The sequence below is a fragment of the Apodemus sylvaticus genome, chromosome 10, assembly GCF_947179515.1.
Source record: "Apodemus sylvaticus chromosome 10, mApoSyl1.1, whole genome shotgun sequence".
NCBI classification, from domain to species: Eukaryota; Metazoa; Chordata; class Mammalia; order Rodentia; family Muridae; genus Apodemus; species Apodemus sylvaticus.
In genome coordinates, this window is record NC_067481.1 from 105,295,283 (window position 1) to 105,307,447 (window position 12,165).

The 12,165-nt window shown below is 47.1% G+C and overlaps 1 protein-coding gene across 7 annotated transcripts in view; it reads left to right on the forward strand.

The window, feature by feature from the left end:
* The window catches only part of Clec16a (C-type lectin domain containing 16A), a 189,224-nt gene that overhangs the window by 43,321 nt on the left and 133,738 nt on the right, over positions 1–12,165 (forward strand). For 5 of the 7 annotated variants that reach the window (XM_052194096.1, XM_052194095.1, XM_052194091.1 and 2 more), the window contains one exon: positions 9,515–9,746. In XM_052194096.1, coding sequence (XP_052050056.1) covers positions 9,515–9,746 — 232 coding nt within the window. The remainder of the gene's footprint in view (positions 1–9,514; positions 9,747–12,165) is intronic. The other 2 variants (XM_052194093.1, XM_052194094.1) reach the window with 1 other exon arrangement.

A 12,165-nucleotide genomic window follows, 5' to 3' on the forward strand; every position in this document is an offset into this window, starting at 1 on the left:
AACGAGGGCTCCTTGCTATGTGTAATGTTTGTTCTTAGTCCAGCACCAGTTGATGCAGGACTGTTAGGTGAGGCTGTACAATAATCCCTTATATGGCGCCTACCTCCATGGGTTGGCACGCTGTTGTCAGAACTGAAGCATATTCAGCAGGTGCCTGGAGAAGCACTTTAGAAGCAGGCAAAGGCATAAAGGGAGGAAGAATCAGCAATAACAACAGTGACAGAGGCTGCCAAGACTAGGGTAGACCCTGCCAATGGTGAAAGTGAGCTAAACCCTCAGCTTGCACTCTGCTCTCCAACTGAACCACTAAGTTTCACCTCTAGGTGGCGCACATATTTTATAGCTCATATATGTGCCAGGGCTGGCTGGCTGGGAGTTCAGAATATGAGCTGAGAGGCACAGAATAGGTTTTTCCCTCCAAATTAGTCATTGACTACCTCTGTAGGTGTCAGGCGAGCCAGTTGGGAAGGTACCCAAATGGTTCTCTGAGGAGTGCATGTGATCTGCATGGTAGCTACACTTCTTAGTGGCTCCTGCCATTCTTTTGTTTAACAGAAAGCTCTACCAGGATAAGATGTATAGAGCCAGCATCTGAGACTACAGGAGCCTGGCTTCTCTGGGTCAGACCACACTTCTGCTGGCTCAGAGTGTCAGTCCTGGGGACCCTTGGCTCTATCACGGGGCTGCCCTGGGATTTGGGTGTCCTGCTGAGTGCCTTTGAGTGTCCTCCTTAGTAGGAGTTTTCCTTCCAGCTGGGATGGGAGCTCCAAGGCACATGTGTTTTGGTGAGAGGGCTGTAAATACCAAAAGGAACAAACAGACCTCTAGAGTCAAGGGCCATCACTAACTCAGTCACATGCATTCTCACAAGAGAATGGGTCTCAGAATGGTCTTTTCTGTGCAGCCACTGTAGAATCTCAGCTCCTGGACATCCTGTAAGAAGAAGATATGAATACTGAGGAAAAAGCTGGAGCGCTCTCATATGTCAAGGAAAACAGCATTGCATTAGCATTAGGGACTGACCCTGGGTATAAGTTGGGCTGGGTGGCTGAGAAAAATCCTATTGCATTGAGACTCTAGACAGGAAGTCTCTACCAAGGCTGAACTAAAGACCAGGACCCTGATCCTGGTTAATAGGGAAAACCCAAGTGGCCAAAGTATATAAGGATAAGGTAAGGGACCCTAGAAAACTTCTATTTTTCTGTGATAAGATGTAACCACCTGAGATGCAACAGGGCTGGTGAGGCTATCAGTTGGAGGTGTTGTCACATTCCCTACTGAATGGGGGACCTTCCTTGGTCTGCACTGAGCCACTGGTGACTTCTTCCATATAGCACCTCAAATAAGAATGGAGTGGGGATAGACCCCCAAGACACTCAGCACTTCTGGTATGTGTGTGCTGTGCCTTTTCTGGATTTTGTTACCAGAGTGGCCTCTCTGGGTGCTTGCAGTTTTAAACAAGATGTTTGAGTTACTCTGGTGTGGGCTAATGTATTTATAATTTTTTCAGAAAGTAACTGTAGGTGTCTCCTCTCTGTCAAGTATCATTCTAGGCACTAGAGATAGATCAGTAAATCTAAGACCCTGCCTCATAGGAAGATGGAGAAACAGTGCTACCTATAGTAACCGTGATAGCAGGCAGACACTAGAGGCTCTAGGAAAGCAGCAGCCAAGAGGAGACAGGACAAGTCTCAGCAGCATGTTCAGTGGTGGGAAGGTGATGTGAGCCTTGAAGGACTTCAAGAGTGCAAGGAAGGAGTCGTGGACTTCCCTGGAGGAAGAACATTGTGATCAAAATGAAGAGCTTGTGTAAAGGCCCCATGACATGACATGTCTAGAGCTAAAGGACAAGGAAGCATGGCGTGGCGAGGTGTGAGAAGTAGAGAGGAGATCATAGGGGCATGTGGGGCCTTCTGGGCTACTGGAAGACTCCGATGCTGATGCAGAGGAACATGAGGCTCTTTTCTTCTGTCAGTGTGTTCCCAGTGGCTAGCATTGTTCCTAAGATGAAGTGTAGCTGGCTTTGCTACTTTGTGGGTTCTTTTTCCCACTCTTTATCTCCCCAGTTTCACCCCCTATCAGTAGATAGGAAAGAAAAAAGGATAGAGGTGAAGAAGAGAGACAGAGATCCTCAAATCTTATTTCTTCTTTGAGCACTACTGACAAACCATCACCAGCCCTGCCTCTCAGGGCCCTAACATTTACATATCCTCTAAAAAGTTACCAGAATCCCAAATGCTACACAATCACAGAAACTATCTGCAGCTGGCAAAATCACACTTCTGCTAGAGCACGGGGCAAATCATAGTCAGCTGTTACGAAGCAGCCCCATATCCCACACCTAGGATTAAAATGAAAGCATATTCTGATAATATTTCTGTGGTTTTTTTCTTTTTTTTAAGAAACCAAATTTTCAGAATTCTTAATACAGTGAAGTATATTGAAATAGCAGCTCCCAGGGAAGGAATCAGATACCTCATCTGTACCACACTGCAGAAATCTCTGTCAACACTGGAATTCATGAACAAGGAAACCTTGTTGCTCTTGTTTGGGTGCTTCGCCTGTGGGACTGTTGACAGCCACTGCTGAGAGGGTCACGTGGCCTTCCTAGAGACACCGGCCCTTTTGGGCACTCTACACAGCTGGTGACTGTGATAGTAGAGGGGCATCATTTACTCCTCAAGGCTGAGGGGACTGTAGCTCTCCTGGGAGGTGGACTGAGCCAGTTTCTAGAGCATTCTGATGGGGCATGATCAGCAGATCCTAACAGGCCTGAGGTGCTGACCTTGCTGGGTTCTCAGCACCTCACCCTGGAAGGCCTTCCTTGTAGCCTGCAAACAAATTTTGAAATGTCACTGATGAAGAGATGTTCTTAAATCTACAGCTCTTTGCTTTCAGCTTTGGATGAGAGAATTTATTAAATATATATCAAACAGAATCTAAAGAATGATAGCAAGTAGTAGATAGAGAAAACTCAGATAGATGGCAAACATCATCCAATTGGGACTGGATACAACATTCACCATAGGTCACTGGAGTAGCCTAATTGTGAGAGCAAACAAAAGCAACATCAAGTTGAGGACTTACAGTACTCAGCAGAAATGGACTGGTGTGGCCTCATTGAAGTGGCCAGCAGTGGTTTCCCAGTGAGAGTTCTGGGTGGAGCAGACATACCCTCCTGAGGCTTCCAAGTAAAAGAGAAATAACAGCAGATAGTTATTATCTAATTGGGAAGAAGTGTCTGGGAAGGCTTGCTGAAACAGACTAGAGTTTCCAGTTGAGACTTCTAAGAGCATTCATGAAGGAGCCGTAGCTTCCTGTTTCTTCAGTAGACATTTTTATATCATGGGATAAGCAACAGTAACCTTAGTTGGACATAGCTGACCTTTTTAGCTGTTTTCAAGGGCACTGTATTCTTACTCTTGGGCTGTTTATTGTCCTTCCCTATCCCTGATACAGAGAAAAGAGGCCAGCTCATCAACAAGGGGTTTTAGAGGACACTTGAAATCAGCATTCTAGAGTCTGGGTCAGGACAGCCCTCCACACTCCCAGAGCTTGTTCTCATCACACGTACACCTTGTGTAACAATTCACCAATGTAACATAGAAGGAAAAGATCACATTAAACAGCTGCATTCCCTAGGATTGGTAGTGCAAGCCATCAGTCTCACTTGTAGATGCTGAGACAGGAGGATTAAGAGTTCAAGACCTGACTGGGCTGCAGAGTAAGATCTTGTCTCAAACTAAAAAGCAAAGAGGACAGGGGAGATAGGACCATGGTAAGCTTTATTTTCTCAAACTATTGAGAGTCGTGACTGAGTTCATGACTGGGATTCGCCCTACTGCCAGCAGGGCCCAGCTGCTGAGCATGGACAGCTAGTGGCTCCTGATGCTTAGTCCTCTCTGTGAGCATTTACTGAGTACTTACACGTTATAGGCAGCTGCTGTGCTGGCCTTGGGGAACCCAGAATGAGTAAGACACCTGTCCTCATGCCAACTCTGGGATGAGGTTCAGACAGTGAATGAACACAGACTCATAGATATAAGACCTGTGTCTAAAGGACTGGAGACAGTTTCAGGAGTTGACATGGGGAAGACCTCCTAAAGGAGGTAGCCTTGGGCCTGCAAACCTAGGTCAAGGAACAGAGTCTTTGAGGAACTGGTGGCTAGGGTCAGGGGAGGCTGGGCTGTTTTTAGCTTCTTAAAAGGCATGGCATTTCTTGTCTCATGCTTCTTTTCTAGAGATCAAAGTAGTGCTATGCCCAATCTCCCCACAAGGAAGTCCAGGGTCCTAGAGGTTGAATGTTTGTCCTGCTGGGATAGCTAGTGTTGCGCCTGAACCCAGGACAGTTTCTACCCTGGCTCTTTCATATCCTCATGTCCAGATGGATGAGATGTAAGAACACAGCGTCCTGAACTAACAGAAGTAATGGCCAGCACTGTCCGAGAGTTCATGAAACTTCCTTGGAGAGCATGATGGGCTAAGTGCTTTCCCCAAAGAAATGTCAATCAGCTGTTTAGCATGTCATTCTTTAATGAAGGATGTCAGATCTTTCCTTGGATTGAAGAGGCTAGTTTGAAATTCATTAATCCTAGACATTTATTTGTTCTTGTTTGAATGCCAGAGACATTCTAGTGCTGGCAGGGCATTAGAGCGAGGCTGGGAAAGGGAAGGAGATGGCCTCGAGTAGAGAGAGCAAGAGATGATGCTGGTTCCCTGTAGCCCTGACCACAGGTCCTGGGCTGCTTCCCAGAAAGTAGTATGATGTCACATGCTGCCTGTCTGAGAGCCCGGGTGCTAAGCATGGACCCTGGAGTCTCAGAGCTCTGCAAGTCCTCTCTGGTTTCAGGGGAGTGGTGTTTCATCAAGTTAAATCCTTGCACCTTCAGTGCTGCACCCCCCACTGTTAACAGACATAGCCCCCATTAAACAAGTCACACATTCTGGGAGCATGATGGGTTTGGATTCAGTGACTCATGCTGCCCAACTTCTTGCCATGGCACATGTGTGCCCATGATCACCCCAGTGTTTATGCCATGTAATGTTTGCTTGTTGAGACACCTTCTTTTGGAATGAGAATAGTCTTGCCATGGCCTGTGGAAAGTCAGGTGCTGTGGCGCCTTTGGTTACAGTAGGTGTAAACGTAGGTTACTGTGATATCTGTGAGCTTTAGTCTCTGTATGTATTAGATCCAAATGCAAAATAAGGACTAGAATGTTGTTAGTCTACAATGATCAGGCACTTGTGTGGTGTCTTAGGCCCTAAATTCAATCCCAGCTCTACTAAAACAAAACCCATAAGCTTCTACATAGTAGTTGCTTTTCCTGTTGGCCAGATGTATACTTGACTTATGCTGTTTATTGGCTTGTAGACCAGGTCTCTCCAAGTAGCCTACACCGGCCTTGAACTAGTCCTAGCTCAGCCTCCCACGTGCTGGGATTATAAGTATGCCTAGCACACAGAGACTATGGCTCAGTCGCCCCCTCACTGCTTCTAGAGGCTGGCATGTTGGGTAGCACAGCAAATGGTATGGAAAGGAGCAGAGGTCTGGTCAACACTGGATTCCATTCTGGCTCTCACTGTTATAGTATGAGGTGGCCAGAGGCAAGCTCCCGCACAAATGTGTAAGATCCTCCTAGCAGTGTGGAGCTCTCTGTGCTCCCTAGCATTAGGGGGAAAGTACTCCCAGGAAAGACTGACAGAGGTAGGTGGCTGTCTCCTGTGCTTCTCAGCAGCCCTCAGGGAGAAGCTGGTTGGATGGCCCTGGGATGATGTGGAAGGTGATGTGGGGATAGTGTGAGCAGTAGCCACAGCCTGGCACTTACCAGGGTAGTGGACCTGCATATGTGGTTCCCTCCTGGCCTTGACTTCTAGGTCATGTCTGTCCTGGCCTGAAGTATGTGTGAGGTGGTGGTGCAGGAGGGTGCAGGTCAGTCAACAGCTCAGTACGTGTATTACCCATTGAGCCGTGTCACCAGTCTGGATGTCAGTCTTTGTCAACGACATGGATTCCCACTGCAGCCACGGGCTGACCAGAGGTTCTTGACCCTTTCTCTTCCATGGGCCTTCTCTACAAGTTTGCAGCTATTGCTAGATGAGTGCATATTCAGAGACATAAACTTCCCCATTCTCTGCACCCTGCCCCACCCAATACCTGGCTCTATAGAAAAGTAGATTTCCTTGGGAAGTTCTTAAAATCTTTCTTCTTTTTTTTTTCTTTTTCTTTTTTGGCTTGGAACTCACTATGTAGACTGGGCTAGCCTTGAACTAATAGAGATCTCTCTGCCTCTGCCTTCTGAGTGCTGGGATTAAAGGTGTGCATCGGTACACCCATCTAAATGCATCCTTTAAAACAAACTTTTGTGTTTTGTTTTTGGGATTTCCCACAGTGAGCCCCACCCTCGATCCCTACCACCCCCATCCCCCACCCCGTCTTGCATTAATTCCTGCAGTTGATTTTCCTCTCTGTTTCTTTTGTGGCTAGGAAGGGAAGGGAGGCTGCTGCTCTGTGTGAACTGTTCCTACTCAAAGGAGCTTCCCTCTGCTTGCCTGCCTTCATTCCTTCCCCTTCCTTCCTTCCCCATGGCGAGCGAGCTAAGAGCGCTCATGTAGTGCCTGGGCAGGGGTTCTACCAGTGAACCACACGTCCAAATCTGAGGGAACTGTATATCCATGATCTCATTTGGTTCTCGAAGTCCAGATTTCTCTGCATGCATTTCAGGCAAAAAGATGAAGCAGTTGTACTGGCCTTCAGGCCTCTGGCAGCCCCAGGCAGTTGTGAATATTAAAGCTACTTTGAGTTTAGGGAAGACTTGTCACAGCCTTTCATGTGGATCTCTGTCCTTAACTTCTAGCACACAGGTGTTTGGTGAATGTTTGGTTTCATTGTCTGCACCTGTGTCTGGTAGCCCTCTCACTGTGTGACATGCTCTAAAACTCACTGTAAATAGGTGGTGATGGGTGGAAGCAAGGTGCTTCATTGTGGGACCCTCTTCAGACGAGTGCAAGCCCAGGACTGGACCTGATCACAGTGCACCCTGCTTGAGCTCTGGTGGACGTCATCATCAAGCAGTAATGCTCAGGGTGCCTACCCTCCAACTTGGCAGTGTCTTATCTGGGTTTCCTGGACAGTAGAATCATATTTCAATTTATCTGTCCTTTTTGTGGCTGAATAATACAAAATGGGCAAATAAAAATGAATGTTTGGATTTGGATGCTAATTTAGCTCTCAAATGGGTTTTGTTTCAGACATTATTGAAATTAATTTGTTTTCCTTGTGCGCATTCCACTTATTGGCAAGGTACAGTGTCCCTGCCCCTCCAGAATATACTTGGTGGCTCTTGGGATAAATTTGTAAGATAAATAATCTATACCAAGATAATGGAAAAGTTGATTCTAAATCTTCCTTTAAATGACAAATTGATGTCTGAACATTTAGAGTCTGGAAAGATAAACACTTCAATCAAAATCTTGACCCAGACAAATCCATTTTCTTTTGTCTTTTCTCATTTTTTAGATGAATTTGTTTGCATGGATATACTACTTTCCCCCTGAGATAGAATCTTGTTCTACCCAGGCTGGCTTTAAGTTGCTTTGTCCACGTGATGTTCATGCCTCAGTCTCCCCAAGTGTGTACCCATGGGCTCAGCTCCACTCATGTGCCCCATTCCTCCACCTTTTCTGAGAAAGGGTCTCTTGTGTAGATCAGGCTGGCCTTGAACTTGGATTGTGACTGAGAATAACTCGAACTTCTGGTCCTTCTGCCTCTATCTCCCAAGTGCTGGCATTTCTATATGTGCCACCATCTCCAGATTATACATATGTGTAATTTTTTTTTAAAGAGCTCTAAATGTAAAACTGAGGTGGCTTCCAAGTAGGGCATTGCTGTTTGTCAAAGAGCTGGGACTTTGGTGCTGACAGAGCGCCTGCAGTTCCACAGCCTAGGCAATTGAACAAATTCAACCCTTCAAGCCTCGGTTTTCTCACCTGTAGAATGAATCCATAGTTTCTGCATAGCATGGTTAGGAGGAGTTTATGGGAGTACAGGACATGAGCACTGGTGCCTGGGGCCTTTCTTGTTCTTGGAGACCTCTGCCTTCCTGAGAGAAAACATTTTGGCTTTGGCTCATTGCTGACTGTCTTAGGGTTTCATTGCTGTGAAGAGACACCATGACCAAGGCAACTCTTTAAAAGGACAACATTTAATGGGGCTGGCTTTCAGTTTCAGAGGTTCAGTCCAGTATCATCATGGTAGGAAGCATGGCAACATACAGGTAGACATGATGCTGGAGGAGCTGAGAGTTCTACCTCTTGACCTGAAGGCAACCAGAAGGAGACTGGCTTCCACAGGGAGGCTCTCATTCCATACTGGGCAAAGTCTTAATATCAGAGTCCTCAAAGCCCACCTACACAGTGACATACTTCTTCTAACAAGGTCACACCTCTTAATAGTGCCATTTCCCCTGGTCCAAGCATATTCAAACCACCATACTGACACTTAGTAAGTTCCCCTACAAGGAGTGCTGGCACATGACCACATCTGGGCCCCTTTGCACCTTCTGTCTGTTACTTGCTTCTGTAATCGCAAGACATGCTGCTATTGTGGTTCTTTAGCCATGTAGTATTTTACTGACTGTAAGTAACAGTTAATAAGATGGCCATAATGATACAAGCCTGTAATCCTATGCTTAGGCAGCAGAGACAGAAAGATCCCCTACATAACAAGTTTGGTCCATTTGAAACCTGTCCCAATTCTGCCCCCTCAAAAAATGTTAATAGCAATACCAGTTTACTGGTGCTGTGACTCCAGCTTTACAAGGAGTGTATAGATTTGAGGCTCTGCTACCTCCTGTCTTGGTGACCTTGGGCAAGTTATTCTTTATTTCTAAACTGCTTCCTCGTCTGTATAATGAGGACAACAGTGCTCTTGGGGTTGCTGGAGACTTTGAGTGAGGTGCTACAGTCTGAGCTCTCAGGCATAGGCAGAGCATACCAGAGTTATTGCTGTGTTGGCAAGCTGATATTAGAGTGCATATAGCTGGCATGGTAAAAGGCAGCATTTTTATGCAAATGTGTACATACATGTTCTCAAATGTGGTACTGAGGAGAGGACCTAGGGCCTCATCTATACCAGGCAAATACTCTACCACCAGTCCAGGCCTTCTTTTCTTCTTGAGATAGAATCTCACTCACTAATTGTTCAGATTGTTCTGGAACTACACTGTAGCCCAAGCTGACCTTGAACTTGAGATCATTCTGTCTTGGCCTCTCGAGCAGCCTGAGTTATAGCCCTTCCCCACCAGGCCTAGAATAGCAAGCCATAAATGGTAGTTAATGTTTTAGCCATTTGCTAGTGAAGGGGAGAGTGAGTGTTGGTAATAGTCTTGCCACCAACTCAGGAGTAGTGTTGGTTGTTTTAGAAGTAACTTGCTAAGGCAGGACCTCTGGCAGCTCGTGGCATCCATTGAGATTCTAGCATCCTGACTCATTCATTGCTTTTCTCGGACTCGCATAGGCCAAGCCCAGCATCCGGTGCTTCATTAAGCCCACTGAGACACTCGAGCGCTCCCTCGAGATGAACAAGCACAAGGGCAAGAAGCGGATGCAAAAGAGACCCAACTACAAAAACGTTGGGGAGGAGGAGGACGAGGAGAGAGGGTCTGCTGAAGATGCCCCGGAAGACGCTGAGAAGACTAAAGGTACAGAGGGTGGTTCAGAAAGCATGAAGACAAGTGGGGAGCGCGAAGGTGAGTGACCCCCAGGAACCAATGGCCCCTCCCCCACGCCACCCTGCAGCCAGCCAGGCTTGTGTCCTGGCTTCTCCTGCTCCTCCAGTGCCCCCTGGGTGCCTCTGCTCATCTCAGCACCCACCAGTGTACCTCATTCTGGACAGCCCAGCCATTCAGAGGTAGTGTGGGCTCTGTCACAGCAGATCCAGTGCAAGTCCTACCTTGTGTGACCTGGAGTAAGGTTTCCTATCTGTAGAAAGTTAGTCTCACATCAGCCACTGTATAGTGCATTACCAGAGTTAAATCACACAGTCACCTGGCCACCTCACAACAGCTCCAGGCCCTTAGGAAATGTGGTAGCACCTGCTGCTGCCGCTACTGTTACCACCACCATTCACCATTATGGCTGCTGTTCCTATTCCTGCTAACTTGGGGTACGATTTGTATTCAGTCCACTGTGGGAAGGAAACAGGGCCCAGGTTTGGTAAGACAATATGTCTTTGATACCTGATGGATTTCTGCAGTCACTTGATTAAATACAGCCTCTCTCCAGGTTCTGTAGTTGGGTTTTACAGGTCCCATCTGTTCAGAGTGAGGCACAATTGTATGGTGTCTATGCGCTCAGTGAACAGAAACCTGCCTTCTGCTCTCACCCTCGCAGAATTATCCACCTTCAGCACCTCTCCCTGTCTTGTGTAGATGCTAACACCCTCTGAAGAACATTTGGTCTGGGGTTCAAAACACTTCAAGTAGCCAGTTGCTTGTGTCAGAGACCAGGTTCTTTCCACTCAGAGCCTCTCTGAAGCCCTAGGCTTGCGTGACTATGGTGTAATGGGACTCTGCTTGCTAGTCCTGGGGTCAGAGTGTACTGGTTGGAAGGGAAATCCCTCACCTCCTTGGATAAATGCAACTTCTTTGAAGCACCCCAGGCAGGACTAGTCCAGCCTTAGGGGCCTGGGCTGAGCGCCACAGTTCTAAGTGCCTGACACAGTCACACAGAGCTTTGCATGAACCACAGCTCTAGTCAGTGCTGATGCTGCAACCCTTTACTACAGTTCCTCATTGTCATTGCTACTTCAAAACTGTAATTGTGCTTCTTGTTATGAATCCTAATGTAAATAACTGCGTGTCTGTGACCCCTGTGAAAGGATCATAACCAAAGGGGTCATAACCCAAGGCTGAGAGCCACTGGACTAGAGGCTTGTTTGCTTTTGAGAGCTGTGCACAGGTCTACCTGCACACACCATCACATCCCAGCCTGTCGGCCCATGGATGAATGATTATCCTGGCAAGTGTCAGTGAACACCACAGTTACATGTCGGTAAATCTAGCCAGAATGCCTCCTGGTGGCCAACTCTTCCTAAGGCCAAGGTCTCTAGACTGCTTTTATTTGTGGACATTGTGCTTTTTGCTTTACTTGGTATATGCATTCATTTGAGTTCTGGAAGCCTTTGTTTGTAAGTGTTAGTTTGGCAGTAAGGTTAAGGGACAAACATGAGGTAAGTCACACTCACTTATTTTCAGTTGTGTTACAGATTTCACTAGCTGGGAAGAAGGTCTAGCCATGGTGCAGTGGCATGGGGCAGGATGGGTAGATGGATGTCTGTGTCTTGTTTTGCACAATGTGTTCTAGTCAAGTCATCTTTGAAAGATGTTCCTGCTTTTGCTCCAGGCCTTGAGAGATACTTTTCAGAAAGCCACAGCTATGACTAACAGTGATATGGACAGGGCAGGCTTGGCCCCAGACCCTAACCTAATTGTCAGCCAGATGGCTCGGTCCTGGCACAAAGGGGCTGTAGATCAGCTTGTTGAGACTGCTACATCACTTAGGGTGCTGGGCTTGGAGCGTGGCTTCTGCTACTGAGACCTGCCCCTGCACAGGGGCACTACTACCCTCCTCCCACTGTGAGTTTCCCAAGCTACACAGACAGATTGTGCCAAACAGGACCCTGGGGTTTCCTCAGAGACTAGCTTAAGCAGATGACATAGACTTCATAGGTCAGCCAGGTGTGGCTCCCAGTGACCCCTGTGGCCATTTTGTCGCCCTTGTAATTTCTCAAACACACTAATCATTCCAAAGCATGATGGGTTGTCACCTTCCCTCTCAGCGCACCATAAAGACGTAAGCATCCACAGGCCTCGCAAGTCTGCTTACATTCTAAAGCTTTCCAAAATATCTATGTCGTCTTGTAGACTTAGATTTGAAGGTGCTGTTAGTGAATGTTTCCTCCTCATCCTGCATCTGTGTTGGCAAAAGTGATAGCTGTGAGACCCTGACCCTTAGTGTCCATTCCCTCCTTCTTATTGCAAACCAGGATTCATTCCTACAGAGTTATGCAGGGGCCCATTGCCAGGTGTGGGCCGTGGGACAGCCGTGGCTTTTTCCTAAGCTCTGATGAGCGTGCTGGCTGGGTCCCAGCTTTCCCCTTCTCCCTGC